At 50.1% G+C, this 22,623-nt stretch overlaps 1 protein-coding gene across 2 annotated transcripts in view; it reads right to left on the bottom strand.

Moving 5' to 3' along the window:
- Nucleotides 1-22,623, bottom strand: part of LOC144176064 (WD repeat and HMG-box DNA-binding protein 1-like) — a 387,207-nt gene that overhangs the window by 38,942 nt on the left and 325,642 nt on the right. The window contains exon 11 of one of the 2 annotated variants that reach the window (XM_077705189.1): nucleotides 6,973-7,130. In XM_077705189.1, coding sequence (XP_077561315.1) covers nucleotides 6,973-7,130 — 158 coding nt within the window. The remainder of the gene's footprint in view (nucleotides 1-6,972; nucleotides 7,131-22,623) is intronic. The other variant, XM_077705190.1, reaches the window with a different exon arrangement.

Genomic DNA, 22,623 nt, shown 5'->3' with positions numbered 1-22,623 from the left:
ACACGAACCCGGACCTTACTTTCTGTAAGGCGACACGCAGCAACGCTGGGATACGGTGGCGCAATACCGGCGAAACGCTGGGCAGCGACCATTGCATCATAGAGATCACAGTACCGCTAAGGACCATGGGGCACACTCCCAAAAAACAAAGCATACCGGACTGGACAGCCTATCGTAAAGCACTGGAGAACTCCCCGACCCAGATGGACGACATCGAAGAATGGATGCAATGAAGGAAGGAAGGAATAGTACAGGAAAGGCAGGGAGGTTAACCAGAATACTGTCCGGTTGGCTACCCTACTCAGGGGGGAGAGGATACGGGAAATGAAAGGGAAAGAAAGGACAGCGGTACATATTAAAGGAGAAAATGAGAGAAAGAAAAGTAGAAAAAACACAAGGCGTGACCAGGCAATTATAAAGGCGGTACAAACAACCCACACAACCAGAAAATGCACAAAACTAATACGGTCCACTGATAAAATGGGCGAACTAAGGGCACTGCACTATAGTAATGTCCCTACAATCGTTCAGACAGGCACCTGTGCTTCAAAAAGAGCAGTAGGGCTTTTATAGCCTTTTTGGCCTGTGTCGGACAGCGCCTATGGCACAAAATTGTCTGCGCCGTAAAGGGGAGGTCGTCGAGTCGGCGAAGTGTGGTGGAGAGCTGTTGCCTCGGCGCTTTAAAAGAAGCGGTTCGAACCGCCACCACAGACTTCGAACTCGACGACTCCCTCCCTCAAGCCGACAGCCGACTTGCTCACCTGCTGGAAGCAAAGAACTCGTTACACAATAGAGGGAAGAAACAGCGGCACAACCGAAAGCTTCGTAGGAAGGTCGCGATACTCAACCGTGAGATTGAGAAACACTGCGCAGTCCTCTGTCGCCAACAATGGAACGCAGTGTGCCATGAAGCTGACGGAAAGGTGCACAAAAGTCGAACTTGGCACTTGTTACGCCATCTGTTAGATGAGACCAAGAGCAAAGGGACGCAACACCATGTACTTGCCCGCATCATACACCGAGCTCAGAAAGAACTTGGCTAAGCCGAGGTCTGCCGACATCTAAACGACAAATACTTGCCCGCTACTCCCCTCGAACCTCTCCCAGACTACACGGGAGCAAGCAACGACCTCCTCGACAGAGACATCGAGGAATGGGAAGTAAGGGCAGTATTGCAAACGATCAACAGCAATTCAGCAGCCGGACCCGACAAGGTCACGAACAAAGCTCTCTGCAACCTAAGCAATAATGCCATCTCCGCACTAACACGCTTCTACAACAAATGCTGGAGCAGTGGCCGATTGCCAAAAAGATGGAAGGAAGCGAAAACAGTCCTTATTCCTAAACCTGGAAAGCCTTCTAACATCGACAATCTGCGTCCCATCTTACTCACATCGTGCATAGGCAAAGTTCTGGAGCATGTGCTGCTTAACTGATGGCAATTATACCTAGAGAATGAAGGATTGTACCCAAACACAATTCTAGGTTTCCGAGCGAAACTAAGCACACAAGATGCTATGCTGCTACTTAAACACGAAGTCATAGACCAATCAACCAACACCCTCGACAACAGAGCAGTCCTAGGCCTGGACCTCCAAAGTGCGTTCGATCGAATCCGCCATTCGGCAATCCTGGAACAAATATCTCACCTTAATATGGGACAACGGACCTTCTGCTACGTTAAAGACTTCCTGTCGAACCGAACAACAACAATTCATGCGGGGGATATCCAGCTCCCCACAAAGTCGTTGGGCAGCGTCGGAACACCGCAGGGGTCGGTAATCTCACCCATGCTGTTCAACCTGGTAATGATTGACGTGGCAAACAGGCTTGCTAAACTCCCCGATGTCAGGCACACAATATACGCCGACGACATCACCCTGTGGGTGACGGGGGGCAGCGATGGCCACATAGAAGCCACCCTACAACAGGCAATTGACGTGATAGAAAATCGGCTAAGAGGTACCGGTCTAACCTGCTCTCCCTCAAAATCTGAACTCCTCATCCTACCACCACGAGAGAAATGCGCCAGTACATCTACGACCACAAGCATCACCCTTCGAACAAGAGACGGGACTGCAATTCCACATGTCAAAACCCTGCGTGTCCTCGGGTTTCATCTGGACGTGAACAGAAGGAACGGCTCCACCATCAGCAAACTGGAAACAAAGGTATCGGCAGCCACCAGACTCATCCGAAGCGTGCCCACCCGATACGCAGGCATGAGGGAAGCAAGCCTCCTCCGCCTTGTCCAATCCTTTGCAATCAGCCATATTGCATACATCGCGGCCTTCCACAATTGGAAATCAGCCGAGCGCCAGAGGCTCGACGCAATCATCCGCAAGACGTACAAGGCAGCACTGGGGATATATCCACACACTAGCACGGACAAGCTCCTTGAGCTAGGCATACATAACACTATAGATGAAATAGCAGAAGCCCAGCATACAGCGCAGCTTACAAGATTATCGCTAACAAGAACGGGACGCTACATAGTGCAACGGCTCGGCTACTAAAATCAAGCACTACAAGACGACAAGGACCATGTATCACTCCCACAGGACCTGCTCCGCAGACTCCACGTATCGCCGATCCCCCGCCACATGCACCCCGAGCACAACCAAGAGAGAAGGCTCGCAAGAGCGAAGGCACTCACGGCATCGCACGCCAACGACTCGGGAGCATACTACGTAGATGTGGCCAAGTACCCAAATCAGCCGAACACGTATGCGGCAGCTGTTATAGCCGCCAACACCGGCGAACTATACACCGCAGGCAGCGTCAAAGCCAAGAGTGTGCATCACGCCGAGGAAATGGCGATCGCACTGGCACTCACAAGTCCGAAGTGTACCACTGTGATCAGCGACTCGCGGACAGCGATCGTGAACTACGGCACAAATCGTGTCTCCCACAGTGCAGTGAGGGTGTGCGGGGCCCTACCTCCCAAAGAAATGACGGTGACTATTAGGTGGTTCCCGGCGCACGCCGGCCCGTTGGGCACGGGCAGCAACCGCAACGAGGAGGCGGACCGAGCAGCGCACGCGCTTACCGGACGCGGCGCAAGCTCCAGCCCCCAACTTGCAGAGCAAGAGCTCGACGAAGCGTCGCCACTCACCACCTATAGGGACATCCTTGAGTGGTATCGAGCTAACCGCCGGACCTTCCCACCACCGCACCCTCGTCTGACGAGACGAGAAGCGGTCGTGTACAGACAACTACAAACTAATGCGCTAATGACTCCGGTGATAGCCAAACACATTTGTCCAGAAGTGTTCCCAAGCGACGTGTGTGTGTTGTGTAAGAAGGACAGAGCCACAGCATCTCACATTCTGTGGGACTGTAGACTACACCCCAGTGAAGCCAATACAGCCAAAACGCTCCCGCCGCTCCTCGCAAGTGCGACCAGAGACAAGGACTACGAAATACAACATACGGCCGTCCAGCAGGTGTTGGGGGCCCTCAAACGCCAGCGCCCCGAAACTGCTGCCTCCACTGGAGGCAATGCATGAGTAGGGAGCCGACGACGAGTGGCGGCCCGACACGACGACTAGGCTGCGTCCCAGCTGCCGGACTCAATAAAGATGTTTGCTCTCTCTCTGAGCGAAATCTGCCCGCTTTTTCACGCGACATGCATTCTCGCTGAGACGGCGCATGCTCGCGCCAGCGGCGGTGGGGAAGTGGGAACTGGCTGACAAGACCACGGTGTAAGATATACTATTAGGCCAGGACACAGCTTGCAAAACAAATGTGTCCTTGTCGTTTTAATATAGGCGCCAAACTGACGCCGCTGAGACCGTTGACTGCAATGCACTCCAGCAGCAGAGAAAAGAAGCGGCGCGAGTGCCGGCCATTAGGAGGTGTTCACATCTTTTCGGGTCCTTGTCCAGGCTTCTCAGATGCTTCCGTAACCGGTAGTCTGCTCGATGTTTGCTCTCCGTAGTTCTGCCGGTTCAAGATGGAGAAGAAGATAACCAAAGAAAGCCGTGCGAAAGCCTCTGCGCTCGTCCAGGAGTTTCAACGTGTTGTGGGCATAAGGTTTGAGTCGGTAATAATCAAAAGAAGGTATAAAGCACTAAACCGAAGGGAATGGGTGCCGCGGTAGCCGCTGAGTCCTTAAACAAGGGACATTTCATGCTTGCCCAACGAAAACATTCGGTGCAGATACCTGTTAGACTGCGTCATGCAACGGCTGGCAAGAAAACTTCAGGGCATTTAACGTTCCCGGCCGTCCTTAACGAATGAATGGGTGCTCTGCAGCCATGCCCAGAAGAAAATGATGCTTTTCTCTGAAAGTGCGTTTGCGCCGAAGGGTACTGTTCGGAGCTTGCAGGGGAAGTACTACTGGTTGAAGAGGTGCCCGCTCGCAAACGATGCAGTGCCGTCGATGTTACCGTGTGCTACAGCCCCCCAGCCATTCACAGCAGCCAAAAGAAACCGCCCGCTACCGGAACAACGCTCCGACATAGAAGCACAGCAGCCTAGTTTCCGAAATGAAATAAATTAGCAGCGATTACGCTGTTTCTTCGTCGCAAATGATTTTGGATAACGTAAATGACGTTGGACGAAGCGATGTGGTCAGTCACTGCTGGTGTGCAATTTTCAGAGGAGCTGCGCACCTGTTTAAATGAACTTCGGATGCCCGAACCCTCGCAGCTGTTGCAACAATGCAACAAATTGCGCGTTAAGATCACGGTGTGTGAGCTCACATGGTGAGATCATGCAAACAACGTTGGTTTACACGCATGCCCCCGGTGCCTCCGAACCGCCTTGCTTTGCACAATCGTCCGGCAAGCCACTTGAAGTCTAGGACGCTGTAAAGCCGAGCTAGGAGTTCTGCCTCCCGATGTCCTTTCAATCAAAGGTCTACGCGCGGCGCCACCAAGTTTATTTGACAGATTTTTGGGCCTCTGTGTCTACACCTAAAAGTGTTTCTTACATCGCAGACAATACTACCACTTTCACAATGCTTTCCTCCTTCGTTGCTGTTCGCTCTATCTTGCCTACCTTCGCCCCGCACGGGGCACCTTGAGTAATCCCGGTGATCGTATTGGCGACACCGCGTACCCCGAGCCCCCAAACATAAGCTAAAAGCAACCATGGCGATGTGTTGTAAGGTGAAGGGCAGAAACCACAAATGGTGGCCGTCGGAGCCCAGGTCAAGCTCCGGCGGATGGGCTCCCTGCCTGTTTACCTCATAGGGAGGTTCGTAACCTCTTCAGCTATCAGGGCAAGGCTGACCAAGAAAGTAACCCCGTCTTTAATAAACTCTGAAACAGCGCTTTAAACGAAGAGAGTGAGAGAAGACACAGACACGAGCCCTGATTATCAACTGAGCAATACCACGAAACTCTTCACTCAAACCCACATGTTGGATCTGCAGGTCAAGGTCACACCCCACCGAGTTCTTAACAGCTCTCATGGTGAGATCTCAGAGACGGATCTAGCAGACGAGATGGAAGCAAATCTTCTTGAAGGATTGAGAAGTCCGGGTGTCACCACAGTCAGGCGCATCACCATAAGAAGAGACGATACAATAGTGCCCACTCGACACATAATCCTGACATTGGACCGCCCAGTTCTTCCAGAACACGCCAATGTCGCCTTCATCCGGTGCTCCGACCGAGTAGACAAACCGAATCCGCGGCGCTGTTTCAAGTGCCAACGGTTAGGGCATTATATTAACTCGTGTCATGGCAAATAACCTGTGATAAGTGCGCCCAACATGATGACCGTACAGATAATTGTACCTCGAAACAACTTCTCTGCATTAATCATCAGGGCCCACACGTAGCCTACTCCAGGAAATGTGAAATGTTTCAGTTATAGAAGAAAATAATAAACGTAAAGGTAACAGAAAATATCACCTTCCCGAAGGTGCGAAAAAGGTTTTCCTCTTTTCCCCCGGGGAGGTGCGCCGACGCGGCTCGCCGGTGGGCTGAGCGGCGTCTGGTTTCACAAGGGACCCAGTACCCAAGTGGGACTTGGTCCCACCCCAGCCTCTGGTGGCTCGCCGAGCCAGCAGCGGCTGTAGTGGTAACCACGTCGGTTGCGGATGCTGCTGCATTGCGGATGCTGCTGGCCCAAAGCATATGCGAGGGCACGGAGCAGATGGAGACGGAGGCACCCGCGGCAGCTCCCACCCCGCCGCGCCACTTGTGCCATCCGAGGCGTTCCTGAAACCCTTGGCGGTTGCGGGCCAGGAAAAGCGTGCCCAGAGGCCGCCGGAGAGTCTGGTAAGCCGCTCCTATCCCTGCCTTAAGCACTACCTACAGCAGTCAAATAAAATGCGTGACCTACAACAGCTCTGCTGTTAAAAACAGGAGCAGCCAAAACCCTAGAACGCGTACACCGTCCATCTGAACGATGAAGCTCCCTTGCTGTGCACTCAGTGATAATTACTCTGTTTGAACCGCTTCGTGAACTAGTTGGGTGTGTAATTTAGTTGAATCAAAGCTGAACTGCGACGACGTTATTACACCCGAAATCAAACCGCAACCGAGACGCTATTTACTCCGGGTCGGCACCCTGCCGGACAGGCTGAGTTAGAAGTTACAACTAAGTTACAAGTTCTAAGTTAGAAGGGAAGGCCGCGTTTCTGTCTTTGTTGTGTATGCCGTGCTGGCTATGTAATTTATGAAAAGGCGTGTATCGCCTACCTTCCCGAAACAGAATGTTCGCCTTCCACCGCCAATGTTCTAGATATGAGTTGGTGGTTCTGGAATGAATAACGCTGAAGAATAAATGCCCTGCAGCATTCGATTCTGCAGTATTCGATTCAATTAGATTGCCGTCCCTACAATTACTGCTTTTATGTCGCTTGTATCTTTGTCTTAGCGGAGCATAAGCTCTCTCCAGTAAATTTCCTTTCTTGGGGAAACTTGCTTCCGCTTTGGCTACGTGACAACATGTCGCACCTACTTGTTGACCAGATAATTGTGAAGTGCAGTGCTAAAAACTTCGTCATCCGCTCACGAGTATCGCAGCTGGAGCTTCCGAGAAAGGCGCTCGGTGACTGCTCACCCTCCCCACCGCCGTGCGCCTCCAGATCAGGTTCAGGTGCTCGCTCCAGATCAGGTTCAGGTATAGGTTCCCGGTGACCCTCTTGTACCTGTGGCTCCGTGTCTTCTTGCCTGCAGAGAGCGAATCTTTATGGCTTCCCCAAATCCGGCAGCGGGAACACTCGAACGCTTTGAGCTGCAATTTGCGACATCCCAATCAATCCGAAGAAACCTATGCATAAAAGTGAACATTAAAGGGCTCCTCTCAACCACCAGTCGGGAGGAGCGTGTTTTTGAGAGCACCCTACAAACCCGCACAGAACTTCTTTTTCTACACAATATATTCTGCCAGTCTGCCGCTGTGCATGCTCGATTCAGTTTTCATTCGAAAGCAACTCTACAGTTATTATGCAGCGAAGCTTCTCAATCTCCGGGTCGAGAAAGGAGGTGGGAGCATAGAAAATTATTGTAGGGGACACCGCTACTCATGGCCCCTAGATAGCAAGAAACGAAAACAACAGGCCAAGAAGAGACTGAACACGACACGCCTCGCACACTCGCAGAGCCAGTGGAAGATCACATGGACACCCGTAGCAAGTATGCGAACAATGCTGGGCGGACGCATTTCCAGACGGGTTAAAGGGGCCATCACAGTCGAGAAAGCCATATCGTTGTGGGATAGGTAGTACCCGAGCCAATTGCCATGTACCACAGTGATCACGAGGCCACTAACTCTTCCAACTCTCGTTTTTTTTATTATGCACTGATGTGCTCGCACGGTGATTTCTCCCACAGCTGGGGAGAGCAGAGTGGTTTGAGATGAGGGGCGAGGCAGTAGAAGTGCTAAGGGAATACAACTACTGTGGTAATCAGACAAGTAGCAGTGGTCAATCCCACGGGATGAATATGTCCTGGTGAAGACGATGTGGCGCGGGGCATGGGGTTGGTCCAGCACTGTCCGTAGTGTTTTAGAACACTACGGACAGTGCTGGACCAGCGGGACCTGCTAAGGAGCAGACCTTGGGGGAGCGGGGCTTCTAATAAAAGTGTGGTTTTCGGGGGACTCGGTGTCTTTCTGGAGAACCAAGTGGCCGGGTGCAAGGACCGCGCTACCACACTACTTAGGCCAAGTAATGATTTCGGATTCCAATTGATGGGCAGAGATATATAGTTCGAAGGACAAGGATAGGGCGAAATGCATTTGGCAGGCTTTCTCAGATAATGAATGGCAGCCTACTATGGTCCCGGAATAGGAATGTGAATAACACCTGCATCTCACAGGTACTTACCTACGGCGCAAAAATCTGTAGGCTCACTAAAAGGGTTCAACTTAAACTGAGGACAACTCAGCGAGCAATGGAACAAGAAGAGAGCGACCACAACAGAATGGAGTGGGTCAGGAAACAAACGTGTTCAGGACATATTAGTTGCAATTAAGAAGAAGAAATGAGTGTGGGCAGGGCATGTAATGCGAAGGCAAGACAACTGTTGGTCATTAAGGGTAACAAAGTGGACCCCAAAGCGTGGCAGGGAGTGGGAGAAAGGTGGGTAGATGAGATGAAGAATTTCGCAGGGATAAACTGGTTGCAGTTAGCAGAGGACCGGGGTAACTGGAGACCCATAGGAGACGTTGTTTCTCTGCTGTGGGCATAGACGGGCTAATGATGATGTTCTCTCGCCCTCCGTGCGATGCACCCAATACTTCTGTAGGACAGGATGGCTATCGGCGTCTCTATCAGGGTGAAAGAAATGCTGTCTACCACGCCTACCAAAATGGTTATCTTTCCCGAAGGGCGCAACTTAGCGCAGCTGCAGCTGCCGGAAAAGAAGGCTGCGTATAATAGTTGCACTGGGGATTTGTCTTGAGTAAACTCGTACCTCTGCCTTGAATGTCCCATGACCTCGGTTCTGCCCCCCTCATAAGCCTCGTCACGTGGTGTGCAGCAGCCGAAAGGCCGCACCTGAAAGGCCGCACCAGAATAGAATGGTTGTAAACTGAATCCTGCAAAAAGCTTTTGAGTTGTGTTCTCCAGGAAGGGCGGGGTCCATCCAGACCCAGACATTAGTCTTAATGGCGTGTCCATTCTTGTGAACAAGGAGCACAAGTTTTTAGGTGTTGTGTTTGACCACAAATTCACGTTCAATCCCCACATCAAGGAACCTAAGGCGGCGGCGGCGAAGGAGGAGAAGAAAAGGAAGAGGAGAAGGCGGAGGAGGGCGGAGAAGAGAAGACGAGTTGATGCTACCATGGTAATTTGAGGGGCTTTAAGGCCGCTTGCTTGTGGGCACAACCTTGGCAATGGAAATCAATGGTTCAACTGCAGTGACAGAAGCTTGGCCGGGCAAATAAATGGCTGAACTGTAGTGACATTCATTTCCCCCGCGACAACTCTCATGCATAATTCTGCTGTGTAAAGTGAAGAGGATGCGTTCTGATTAAAGCAACGATAGGCGGTCCAACGTCTCCACTATGCACTGGGAGTGTTTGTTCCCTCCCAAAGTCCACTATCAAGATTAAATGGTGTCATACGTGCGCCAGTGGCACGAAAATGTGCATTCAACCTAAATTAGTATGATATTGCGTAGGAATTGGCGCCTATCACGCCCTGTTTCGTATGAGGCTCCTTTTCTGCGTATAAGTGAATGCTGCACAAGGCAAGGGGAGGACTTTGCGCAGCCCTACGCCATTTGCCGAACACACCACTGGCCATGCGTAGGGAAGCGGGACACACTGCATCAAAGTAGACAAGCAAGAAGCCATCTGCGCTTGTGCTATTCTTGTGCTGTACTGGTATAATCTTCTTAGTTCAAACAACAATTTTGTCACTTATCCACATAATTATTTACAGACAATGTGCTGCGTTGCGTTCATGTGTTGATATTTTTCAGTGAGTATTACACTTCTGAGAGATCTTTACTGGATCCCTTGTACAGGTCTCCCAAGAACAAATATTTGAACTGGTTTTAGATGGTCTCTCCTGGTCCCTGCTGGGCTGCTGCTGGTCCCAGCTGGGCTTCATTTGAGACCTGCAACGTGTTAGGTGGTCCCAACTAGGATGCTGTTGTAACCAGCAAGGCATCAGTTTGGATTAGCAGTGCTGCTGTTGCTACCAGCAGCTGGTCCCAGTACTTTTTGTACACAGATGGTATCTGCTATACTACTAGAACTAGGAAATCATTGATAGAAACAAGCTAGGACAAACTACAGCTCAAATTTCTGCGCGTAGCAGCACGACTAAATCCTGCGGCCGAAACAATATATCATACGGGAGCACCCTGTATGTGCCCACTTCCCTTCTTGAGGCCTGGTTTTTAGCTATTTCTAAGCATAACGTACTATGTACAGTTAAAACAATATCTAGCGAATTCACTTGGAACGGTAAACTTTTAGTTCAATCGAGAACTATGTAAAATGGGGACTGCCATTTTACAAGCAGTTGATCCATAAATTCGATGCCTATAGGAAGTAACCAGCAGCTACGATGACATCGTAATTGAAGCAGCCGCAGCGCTTGCCTGCCGATAATATCCACGATAAAATGGAAAGAACAGTTCTAGCCAGAAATCATTATTTCCAGCTTCATTTCTCAGTAGATTTATAGATTCTAGCTGGAAGCGACAGCCTCTAACTAAAAAAATTCTTAGTGTAGCTAGAGGCGAATACTTCCAGCTTGCAGGTTTGTTTTCACAGCTGGACTGAGTAATGCTGGCTGGAAGTAATAGGTGCCGGCCAGAAAAAAATCTCAATCTAGCGAGGTGGAAACTGACTTTCTAGGAATATATCCGGATTATTTCTGGCCACAAATATTTCTAGGTAGAAGAAATGTGTGGTTCAATAATTCAGCTAGAAAAATATTATTTTCACCTGGTAGTCCTTCGAGGGGAACGAGGCGGCAGACGCCGCTGCCAGCGTTCATACACACCAGGCCGTTCCTCACGAAGGCGAAGTCACGCAGCCCCTTCGTTCTCCCTGCCCGCTACTCTTAATTCATACGCGGACATCATAGCCCATTACCGCCACGAACAAGGAGGTTGTATAAAACTTCTGGAGTGGAGGCCGCCCATAGCGGGCAACGCGGGGAGGTGAAGCCGGGAGAACCGGTCGGCGGCCATATTGGCGTGGGTAGAAAAGGCGCTGCGCCGGCAGGGACGCTTAGGTGCGGTCGCGTTTTTTTGGCTTTAAGAGGGAGAAAACGATGGTAAGCTAGTTTATCGATTACGATATTTGAGGGCAGACTGAATTTTGCCTTACGCGTAAGGTTTTGACGTAAGATATGGTTCAAGCAGCGAGTTCGCCTGTGTATATCTTACGGTGGTCAACAGAGCTGTCGATGCGGGAAAACGCGCAGTTCTATTCTAAAGGCACCACCCCTGATTTTATTTCAATAAACGTTTATTCGGTATAGCTAAGGCTATAGACCGCCCCCTTAACATTAAAATTACCTCATGTTGCGCGCCATGGCAAGAGATTCCGCGTTGTAAGGTTACTATTAGCCGTGATTTCACGCTGGAAGTGCGGGACACGCGAAAGCTCGATTATTTGACGCTTGTTTCTTTTAGCGGCGTTGCTAGGATTAATGAATGCTTATTCATTAATGATTAATAAATAATGTAGTAGCGGTTCGAATGACTTTTAAGCAGTACTGCAAGAATCATATCCATCAGGATATTGCAATCTTTATGTAGTGCAAATGCACGTTTTCTGGTTTAAACAACATGCCCAGTTTTGCCCTTGCCGAAGACAAAATTAAGCACGAGCTTTTGATTGATTGATTGGTTGATTGATTGATTCATTGTGGGGTTTAACGCGCTGACGCAACGCAGGCGATGAGGCGCGCCGTAGTGGAGGGCTCCGGATTAATTTTGACCACCTGGGGAATTTTGAACGTGCACCGAAATCTCGTTCACACAGTAGTTTTCGCTTTTCGCCTTCACCAGAAAAGCGGCTGCCGCGGCAGGGGATCGAACCCGCGTTCTAGGGATGAGCAGCACAGTGCATTAGCCACTGAGCCAACGCGGCGGGTCTATTTCCAGCTTTTCAATCGTATTTTGCGAAATCGATTTGGCACACACTGAAGCACATTAAAGCAGGTTTTTTTTATTCCGCGTGCACTTTACAGAAGACATGGGACTCCCATTGACTTTATTTTTCAAATCCAGATGGTTACCTAATTGGATGCACGACTACATTAACCGCGCACGTTGGCACGATAGTAGCCTGCTATTGATAAGAAAACTACTCGCAGGAGGTTACTCAATCACATTCACAACCTCGTTGAGCGCGCAAGTTCGGACGCGAGCAGCGTGCTATTGATAACAAAATCACGCGGACGAAGAACGCGGGAGAGCATTGCGGTGCATCAAAGACTTCTACGAAACAGCGCTAACGAGAAACGTCAGTGTATTCACGTATGGCCGGATGTAAAGAAAATGTATTAAAGAAGAGTGCCTTGATTTTTGAAGGTAACTGCCTTAGCAATACTCTGCATTTAAATTAGTGCGAAAAACAATTTGCGCCCCACATAGTTACAAACATGTGATTTCGCGCAGCCAAGCGACTACAGGACCACCACAACTACGAGCGAAAACATTCGCATATCTGCGTAAACAAGCGCGTGCGGTATGCTCAGTAAGCGGACGGCAGGTGCTACGGCAAATTTTCCCTTTACATCACGCACAAACGGCGGGCAAATGTGCACTCATAACGTTATAATACTAGTAATGCCCTCGAAATCCAAACCAAACAGATACCCTCAGTACTTACAGATGAAAGGTGATCCCCGACGCCTTCTTCGCGCGATTAGCGCAGCCAAACGCGACGCACGAGCAGACCATTTCTGGTTTCTACACCTTTGGAGCATCCATCCGCGAACGAGGATCGAACGAACACGAGTTCTGCTCTTTGGCAAGAGAGAACTCGGAAGAACGACACATGGGGCAGAAAAAAATGTCATTGTGTCTACTGTTTATTTTAGTTGTTAGCGCCCAAGAATGTACATAATTACCAGATGTGTGCGCCCCCGGCGCACGCACGGGCGACTTGCGAAGCGCTTAACTAGAAACACGGAGAGGGGAGCATAACCGAAACCACATGCGGCGAAATGAACGCGCGCAAGAAAAGCTCGCTGCGCTTGAAGGTAGCCGCATGAGAGAATAAACTTGCAAAACAAAACAAAAGAAATAAAAAAAAAAGAACGGAAGCAAAACTATAACGTAACCCGCCGCAAAAACAAGTACATTATGCGACGAATGCAATGCGTCTGCTACCGCGGAACGAGTTTTCTACCCACGGCAAGATGGCGGCCGTCGGCGTCAGTTTTCGAGCACCATCTCCACTCCAGAAGTTCTAGACAACCTCCTTGGCCACGAACGATGACGCTCCCCACCACCACATCCCCATTTATCCAGAGCAGAGACGACTGCGTTTCAGCGACTTCAGAAAAATTCCTATCCTCACCCCACTATCCTCTATGCCATGTACCCTCCCTCTACTACTCTACGAGTAATTTCTGTCCCCAACCCGACACCCTGTACCACATGGTATGAGAGTGTCAGAAAACCCCATCCTTTACCCCAATGCTCACCCAATGTACGAGCAGTGGGTGGGCCAGCTGGCCAGCTCTGACCTCTCAGTCTAGCGTAGCCTGGTGGAGAGGGATAGGGCAGCCAGCGCGGACCAGGCCTTCCCGGGCTAGAGGAGGCCCCCCACGAGGCCGGCGTACAACCATAAGCGCCGGAAGATCGCCTACATAAAGTTTATCTACTCCACGTTCAGCTGGTAACAAAAAAGGAAGTTCGCCCTAATCCGTAAGACTTCAAGGTAGCGAAGCTGTACGCTGCCTTGACGACTATGATTGCCGCCGATTTTCTCCGTCTTCACTGCCGCAATGAGATTTCCTCCATAACTGTTGCTTGAAGTGTGAGCTTTCACGTTTTCGAAGAGTTAATTATTGGACATCACCCTGGAGGGTCGTACACTATGACCTGTCTTCCTCATTCTGAGAAAGTGTTGCACGATTACGGTGAACGCTGCAGCCGTTTTCGTTTCGAGCAAGTGTTGCCACAACTACGGCAAACGATGGTCCTTTTTTTGGGTAATCTTGGCCAATCTCCCTAAGAGGGTATCTTGGCTTGACAGAAGTGCGCAGGGGACGCTGGGCGGTCGTCATAATTCCTCTCCTGCTGACGGTACTCCTCCATACGAAAAAGATACTTGGAAGACAGGTTTAGCCAATGGGCCATCCCACTGTCTGTTCCTCTGATCTTATAGTTCGGGGCGAAAGCGCTGGGTTTTAGCAGCGCATATATTTGCTCCGCCATACACTTGTTCATTTAGGAATCGGGTCGTCTGCCGTGCTAACCCCAGGCAATGCCAGGCATCCCTCAAAACGATCCCAGCGTGTATGGTCACTGCTATCAGTGCCTTCCCGCTCACTCTCAGCACTTCATCAACTTTCCTTCATGTTTTATTTCTCTACATACTTTACCTGTCTTTTTTTTCTTTAGTTTTTAATTTTTATTTTATTTAGGTTTCTACACCTCCTGCTGCTACGTCTCACGTTTGAGCAGTGTTTTTTTTTCTCTGTTTACATTTCCCCCTAATCGCCTATTTTAATTTCATTCCTTAAATGTGTTTCTTCATTCGCTGAGTATGCGGCGGCGCCCCAGCGGCGATTGCGCTGGGGCTGAGTGACAACCAATGAGTGCGGGCCACGCGGCGCCGGTGCGCAAGCAGCCACGAACGCCACGAGCGTGGAATAAAACGGGGCCCCAGTTTTTCTGGGTGCACGGCATAGCTTTCAGACGCGTCTCGGCTTGTCTCTCTGTCGCGATCGCGACATTGATGACCCGGACGCTGCAGCGTAGTCAAGGACCCAGAATGGACTCTCCTCGCGACACCGGCGATAATTCTGCGTCCTCCGCTGCCTCTTCACATGAAATCTCCACCATCGCCTGCCATTTGCCCACCTTCAGCACTCAGCACCCCGACGTGTGGTTCCTTCAAGCCGAGGAAAGTCTCCGAGTGAGCCACATCACGTCGCAAGACACCCGCTTTAACCATCTCCTACAGTCACTACCTATTGAGATCGCGGTGGAAGTCCGCGACTTCCTCGCAAACCCGCCTACCACGAATCCTCACGACACAATAAAGGCTGCCATTTTGAGCCGCACGAGGCCTTCGGAACGGCAGCGTTTCCGACGGCTGCTTTCTGCGGAGGAGTTGGGTGATCGTCGACCTTCGTAGCTCCTTCGCGAACTGCAATTCCTGCTCGGCGACACACCTTCTGCCACGGACTCCCGCTTGCTGAAGGAACTTTTACTACAAAGGCTTCCTTCGTCTGTGCAAATGATCCTCGCGACAGTTTCTGACCTTCCCTTGCCACAATTGGCCGCGCACACCGACAAGATAATGGAAGTCGTCACATTACATTCGTCTCCAATCGCGGTGCCATCCGCTCGATCTTCAGAACATACCCCCATGCGGGCTTCTACCAGCTTGCTCTCACCGATATCCAACGACGCCACCGCTCTACAAGAGCGTATGCAAACCCTAGAAGAGCTTGTCGCGTCTGCTGCCTACCACGCTCGTCGCAGGGGTGCAACACTCGTCGGTTTCACCGTTCTCCCCGTCCCTTGTCGCCGCACGTTTACAGCTAGGAGTACACAACGCGCCAGCAGCCCCGTCACACTGATTCCTTGTATTGGTACCATCGCCGCTTCGGTGCAGCGGCGCAACGTTCCACCCGTCCTTGTGGCTGGTCGGGAAACGCGACGAGGGATTGTTAGCAGCGGCGACCGACTCCCCAGGCAGCGACATCCGCCTCTTCTACATCACAGATGCAACGAGTGGTCAGCGTTTTCTAGTTGACACTGGCGCTGAAGTGAGTGTGCTCCCCGCTAATTCCTATGACCGCACTCAACCACCACTGTGCATCTTCTAGCTATTAACAAGTCCAGCATCCCCGTGTACAGGAAAAAATCCCTGATGGTAAACATCGACCTGCGCCGTGCATTCTTCTGGATTTTCCCCGTGGCCAACATGAGTCACGCCATTCTAGGAGCCGATTTCCTTTCGAACTTCGGCCTCCTGGTTGACATGGCCCGAAAAAGAATCCTGGACGCCGCAACCTGCCTTTCTGTCCCAGGCCGATCGTGTACCCTCTACCAGTTGGCCTTTGCGCTTCTTTGCGACCTACCTTCTCCATACCGTGAGTTGCTGAATAAGTTTCCTTGTTTGACTGCACCTCCTGACTGGACAAAGCCAGTGAAGCATGACGTCGTTCATCAGATCAATACAACCGGTCCCCCTACGCATGCCGTGGCGCATGGCCTTGCTCCGGAGAAACATAAAATCGCGGAGCAGGAATTTCATCACATGGTTGAGATTGGCATTGCTCGCGCGTACTCGAGCAACTGGTCCTCGTCGTTACACATGGTTCCGAAGAAATCTGGTGACTGGAGACCCTGCGGTGATTAACGCTCCTTGAACTTGGCCAGTGCACCCGACAGGTACCCCCTATCTAATAGACGGGACTTCACCCATAACCTAGGCGGATGCAAATAGGTGTAAAAACTTCTGGAGTGGAGGCCTCCCATAGCCGGCAACGCGAGGAAGTGAAGCCGGCGAAACTGGCCGGCGGCCATATTGCCGTGGGCAGAAAGGGCGCTGAGTTGGCAGGGACGCTGAAGAGCTTCCGTGTTTCTTTGGTTTTACATGGCAAATACCGATAGATAAGCTGAATTGTTCGATGAGGTTATTTGACGGCGGCCTTAATTTCGCCTTTCGCATAAATAATGACGTGATTCGAGCAGCAAATTAGCGTTTGCGTCTATTTGGGTGGTGAAGAGCCGTGGTGAAGAGCCTAAGTCTGTGCCAGTTCTGTGCTAAAAAGATTACTCGTGCATTAGTTTCAATAAAACCCGCCGCGGTGGCTCACTGGCTCTTGCATTGTGCAGCTGAGCTTAAGGACGCGGGTTCGATTCCCAGCCGCGGCGGCCACTTTTCTGATGGAGGCAAAAAGCGAAAACACCCGTGTGTTCCAGATTTCGGCGCACGTTAAAGATCCCCAGGTGGTCAAAATTAATCCCCATTGGTTGCACATGCACAAAGCTAAATTAAGAAGCATGGTGAGTTACTATGCGGCCCACACTTTACAATTTTCTGTTTCAGTTCATCTCTGCAATTTGTAGCTTTTCTTTGTATTTTACAAAATGTACAAGGAGTACCCTTAAGCTGGTTTAAGCTGTTGGCTTATTCACGGCACACAGTATATATTATAGGTGCACTTCACAGAAAGCATGAGACAAATTTAAGAAATTTAGCTTAAAATGAATTAAAAACAGTCAGTCGCCGTCTCTCGGCTTCTCGGCTCGCCTTCTCTCGGCTTATCTCACCTACGACACGCTCTCACGCAAAACGAAGCGCTTTATTTTTAGGAAACCTGCGACAAGGGCAAATTCGCATATGTTACGTATGGATACAAAAGCGTGATTTACTTCCTGCATTTGACATATTCATCTCATGTCCGTGTCTCCCTCGCGCTGTTCCTTCTTTTTCCTTTTTTCAGGAGGTTACTGAAACTTCGTTAAATACGCACATTCGCACGCGATCAACCCGCTATTGAAAAGAAAACTGCGCGCAGGAGGTTACTATTGGCGTTCACAGCCTCGCTGACCGAGTGCGTTCGCACGCGTGTAGCGCCTGATGTTGGTAAAAAAAAAACGAAAAAAAAAACACGGAGACGAAGACCGCGGGAGGGCATTGCATCAATAAATTTTACAAAGCTAAGCGAAATGGTTCGGCTAATCTCGCCTTTACCATTAACCTCCAATCATAACCGTACGAGTACTCGCGTAAGGCCAGCTGAGCGCAAATAAAATATTAGATGACACTACCTTGGTTTCTCTTAGTTACTATGGAGGGTAATTAAAATTAATTCGACAGGTTTTATTATAATTACGCGCTTAAATGTGATGTTATGGGAAACAGATGGAGGCGGTAACTATTGATGGCGGTGGTTAAATTAACTAAAGCTGAAGAATATTTTTTTTAGTGGCTGCAATAAGCAGACATTTTGTTTTGAAAGGTTAGGCGCAATCGCGTTTCTACGCAGTGTCTTTTGACAGATATCTTCTAGCTCATCCGTACTCTGAGATATCGAACTGCGAAGTTTAATTGCCGTTCGCATAATTACGAATGCGAGACAGTGAGTACCGGCACAAAGCCCCCTTCCCCCCCTCTCCCCCACTTTTGCCACGTGCCTGCTGTGAACGGTTTTTATTTAGTTTGAGAACGGGGTGGAGGCGTAGGGAAAAGTGATAACAGGCACCGTTTCCGTCTTGGCTGGCCTTATGGCAATGTGCAGTACTTGGAACCGCTGATGAAACAAAGAACAAAAGGGAGGAGCCTTGCGCTGGTCTTCGCTTCTTGCATGCGTATCATGTGAACGTCGATTAAACATCGCAGTTCGCATGCGCTAGAAGAATTCTGCCTGATCAAACTGCGTAGAAACACGATTGCGCCTAACTTTTCAATACAAACATGCATGTTTAGTGCAGCCACTAAAAAGTTAATTAATAAATGTAAGTAAGCCACCGACATTAATAATTACACCTAATTCTGTGTCCCCCAGGGTGCATAACCTCATTGTAGATGTGGTCGTCCCGTAAATCTAAGCGCCTAATTAAAAAAAAATTACGCCCACCTCCCCTCGCGGGAACCCTGGTGTGATGCGACGCTGAGAGGGGTTCAAGCGCAAGCGGAGAAAACCGTCGACCGAAAGGCGGCCGGAGAGCGGCACACCGGTTATATGCGCAGCGCGCCCGAAGGAGAGGATACCGCGGAGAGAGAGAGTACTGCACATGCGCAGCACCGCGCGCAGCGCCGCCCACCGGCGGAGTGAGAGCGCGCTGGGCCGCACACCCGCATATGTTGAGAGTGTTCGCTCTCACCTGGGCACGCGCCGGCGCCAGTGCGTCTGCCGCGGCTATGACGCAACACAATCCACTTTAATCCAATTCAATCCAAATCAAATCCAAGCCAAGCCAATCCAATCGAATTCAATCCAATGCCCCTCGCGAGAGATTGTTCGCTATCGTAGAGGAGAGGGGATTAGCGGAGGAGAGTGCGGACGCCGACGACGACGAACGCACGCAGGAAGGACAGGGCCGCCGACAAGAGGTGCTCTCAGCGTCGCATCTAAAAAAAACCTGTCGAGTTATTTTGATCACCCGGTATATATCAGAGCAAACACTCTGCATATAAATTAGTGCGGAAGCAGAAATTTCTTGACACATCATGAGTGCCGCAATTTCTGCTTCCACACTAATGACATCATGAGTGCCGCAATTTCTGCTTCCACACTAATGACATTGTTTAGTAGTATCAGAGTCCTTCAATGCTTTACTGGTCACGAAACTGCTCCGTAACTCAATGGGAGAGCTTCATATGCTGCGTTTGGCCGCCGCGCGGTGGCGCCACCCTCTCACTGAGGTCACTCCTCGGGCGGCGTTGCGCTGGCTCGAACGGCGGAGCCGCGGCGAGTTGTGTTGGTTTTGTGCGGGAAAAAAAATGTAACGTGCTTCTCGCGCTCTTGTGATGCGACTTAAGTAGTGCAACGACGATGCCTAACATGTGTTGCGTCCCGGGATGTCGTTCCTTGTACAACAATACCACAGAAAATGTTTCCTTGTTCTGTTGACCGAGCGACAGGGAGCTGCGAGAGAAATGGAGGCGCGCCATTCCAAAGCAAGAAACGGGAGATTGCAGCTTCGATTATAAGTGTGTGACAGTGCGTGGAAATGCACTGTGTGTGAGAATGGAAAAAGCAATGTACCCTTTTGAGAGCATCGTGGACCTAGAATTGTACAAGGCTAACTTAAAGCCGGATTTTTGTCATATCAGTCAGGTTGTAGCGGTGCTTCATTACCTGTTTGCAAACTTGTATTACCTTGCACTCAGGCTTGCGTTTAAAAAAGCTTTGAGACGTCCTTGTGCTTTTACTTTTCATATTTCCGCGAATTATTCCTTAGGGTTCGTCTTGTTTGTTTTGTAACCGCGCGTGGCCGATTCCGGTTTCTTATCTGGCGTTTCAACCGGAGCGCCCGTTTGCTCTTTTTGTCTTACGTCCCGTCGGGCAATATTGTTTGATATGAAAAGGGTGCCACCTTGTTGCCAACTTGATTTTTTTTGTTTCTTCGACAATGTTTTCGATCCCATTTCCACGGATCTGAAATTAATAACCTTCCGAGAGTAATGCATGAATAGCAAACGCCACGCAACTCACTTTATTGACGTTCATCTGTGCACGTCACACTGCGGACTGCTTCTTCGACGTTTGTGTTTCATTCTAGTATTCTGAAGAACAGGAGCTCGCTAGCTCGCTGCGTTCAGAAAAGCTTTGCGTCGTTCTTGGCTACGTGGCAATATTCTGTTTCCTCCGTGTGCTCCACATCGCAGCGTGAAAAAATAAATTTTTGTACGCTGGACCACGCTCTTTTGTCTCCCTTCGTAACAATGAATTTTTGTTGCGTGTGATAAAATCAGTTTTATTGTTCTTTTTTCGCTTCCTGTTTTTGCAAAGATTGCAAAGCGTGGAAGCGGAAAGACACATGGTGCAACATATGTCTCTTCGTGTTTTGATCCTTCGCGTTTCTGCAGCGTTTTTAGATGTTCTCAAGTATGTACCCAATCATTTAAACGACAATACTATTGGGCTATCTCTTTTAGTGTTCTGTGCATTCGAGAGCAATCAATGGATTCATTAAGCGTAGTCTGAACGACGCGTACTTGGTTTCTTTCAGTTTTTTTTATTGTATTATCGATAGGCCCGCAGCAGTCCGTCACTACGCAGCTACCGTATGTGTGGTATTTACAACTTTTGTTTTAAGAAAAGAAGAAATAGAGATTTAAAAATCCGAAAACACGACGGCGCAGCGCTTGTACCAGAGCACGCAGAAGCCGTTGCCATTCGCGGCCGAAGTCTACGGTAATTTACTACGAAAAATAAAACCCCATTGAAGGCAGGTGATGACTGGACTATTCATCGCTAACTACTACGAAAAAAAAAACACGCTTAATCAGCGCGCAGACACCAAAAGCAGCGAGCGTTTGCACGCCAAGAGCAGGCCAATACGCCGCGAAAGCGGCGGCTGGATGACCTTCGTGCGGCGGTGGCGCCTGTAGTGGCGCGCGCGGTCCCTATATGAAACGAGCGCCGAAGTTTCGTGACCAGTAAAGCATTGAAGGACTCTGGTAGTATGAACAAATGTTAAAGTTTCTTTAATAGTACGTCGCATGTTTGCGTAATAGTATTAAACAAATAAGTGATTTCGCGCAGTCACGACTACTGACCACCGCAACTACGAGGGAAAACATTTGCAGACCTGCGTAAACAAGTAGTTGAATCGGCAACATACTGCACAAATAGTGGTCATGTGCACACTTATAACGCTGTAGTACTCGCGAGCCACGAAACGAACAGAGCCCAAGGTGATCCCTGGCGTCTTCTTCCCGCGATTGTCGCAGCCGAATGCGCCGCACGAGCACACCATTGCTGATTTCGGCATCTCTGTAGCGTCTAAGGAATATTCACAACAAACTAAATCATAAATGCACACGTGCAAGTGCGCAACTCCGCCAGACGTGCAGCCGGGAGCCAACAGAACGCGACCGATGCGGTGCGGCTGCTACGACGGAGCGAGTTTTTTGCCCAAGGCAAGATGGTGGCCGTCGGCGTCAGTTTTCGAGAGCCGTCTCCACTCCAGAAGTTTTATACAACCTCCTTGGGTGGATGTACCATATTTTCAAAGCTTGACTTCCAAAAAGCCTACCACCAAATCCTTGTATCCCCGGATGACGTCAAGAAAACTCCCATCATTACACCGTTTGGACATTTCGAATTCAACCGGATGCCTTTTGGGTTGCGCAACGCCGCTCTGACTTTTCAACGCTTTATAGATGTCATCCTCCGTGGCTTACCTTTTGTTTTCGCTTATATAGATGACGTTCTTGTCGCCAGTTCATCGTCATCTGAGCATCTGCACCATCTGCGGATAGTTTTCGAACGCCTAGCAGAGCACGGCCTCATCCTTAACAGTGAAAAAACTCCCACCTCCCCTCGCGGGAACCTCTGTATAGATGCGACGCATAGGGGGTTCACGTTGCAGCGTTGGACAGCGGAGGAACGGCGCTGGAACGATGGAGCGGAGCGGCGCAGGCACCGCGTTTTATAGCAAGCATAACGGTGAGGGGACGCGCCGGCGCCAGTGCGTCTGCCGCGGCTATGACGCAACACAATTCAACACAATCCACTTTAATCCAATCCAATCCCAATCCAAGCCAAGCCAAGCCAATCCAAGCCAATCCAGTCGAATCCAATCCAATGCCCCTCGTGAGAGAGAGTTCGCTATCGAGAGGAGAGGGGGCGAGTGGCGGAGAGCGCAGCTCGCGCGGCGAGGAGAATGGGGGAGGGGCGGACGCCGACAACGCCGGATGCAGGGACAAGGCGAGTGAATGAGATGCAGTCGCATCTAAAAGTGCGCATTCAGGTTGCCGTTGCTGGAGTTTCTCCGTCACCTCGTTGACCGCAGTGGAATTCGCCCTCTACCAGACAAAGTGAAGGCA

The sequence above is a fragment of the Haemaphysalis longicornis genome, unplaced genomic scaffold (genome assembly GCF_048455015.1).
Source record: "Haemaphysalis longicornis isolate Haplotype H1 unplaced genomic scaffold, Haemaphysalis longicornis Haplotype H1 scaffold_3, whole genome shotgun sequence".
NCBI lineage: Eukaryota > Metazoa > Arthropoda > Arachnida > Ixodida > Ixodidae > Haemaphysalis > Haemaphysalis longicornis.
The sequence above is the reverse complement of the archived record's forward strand: the minus strand, read 5'-3'. Positions and strand labels throughout refer to the sequence as shown.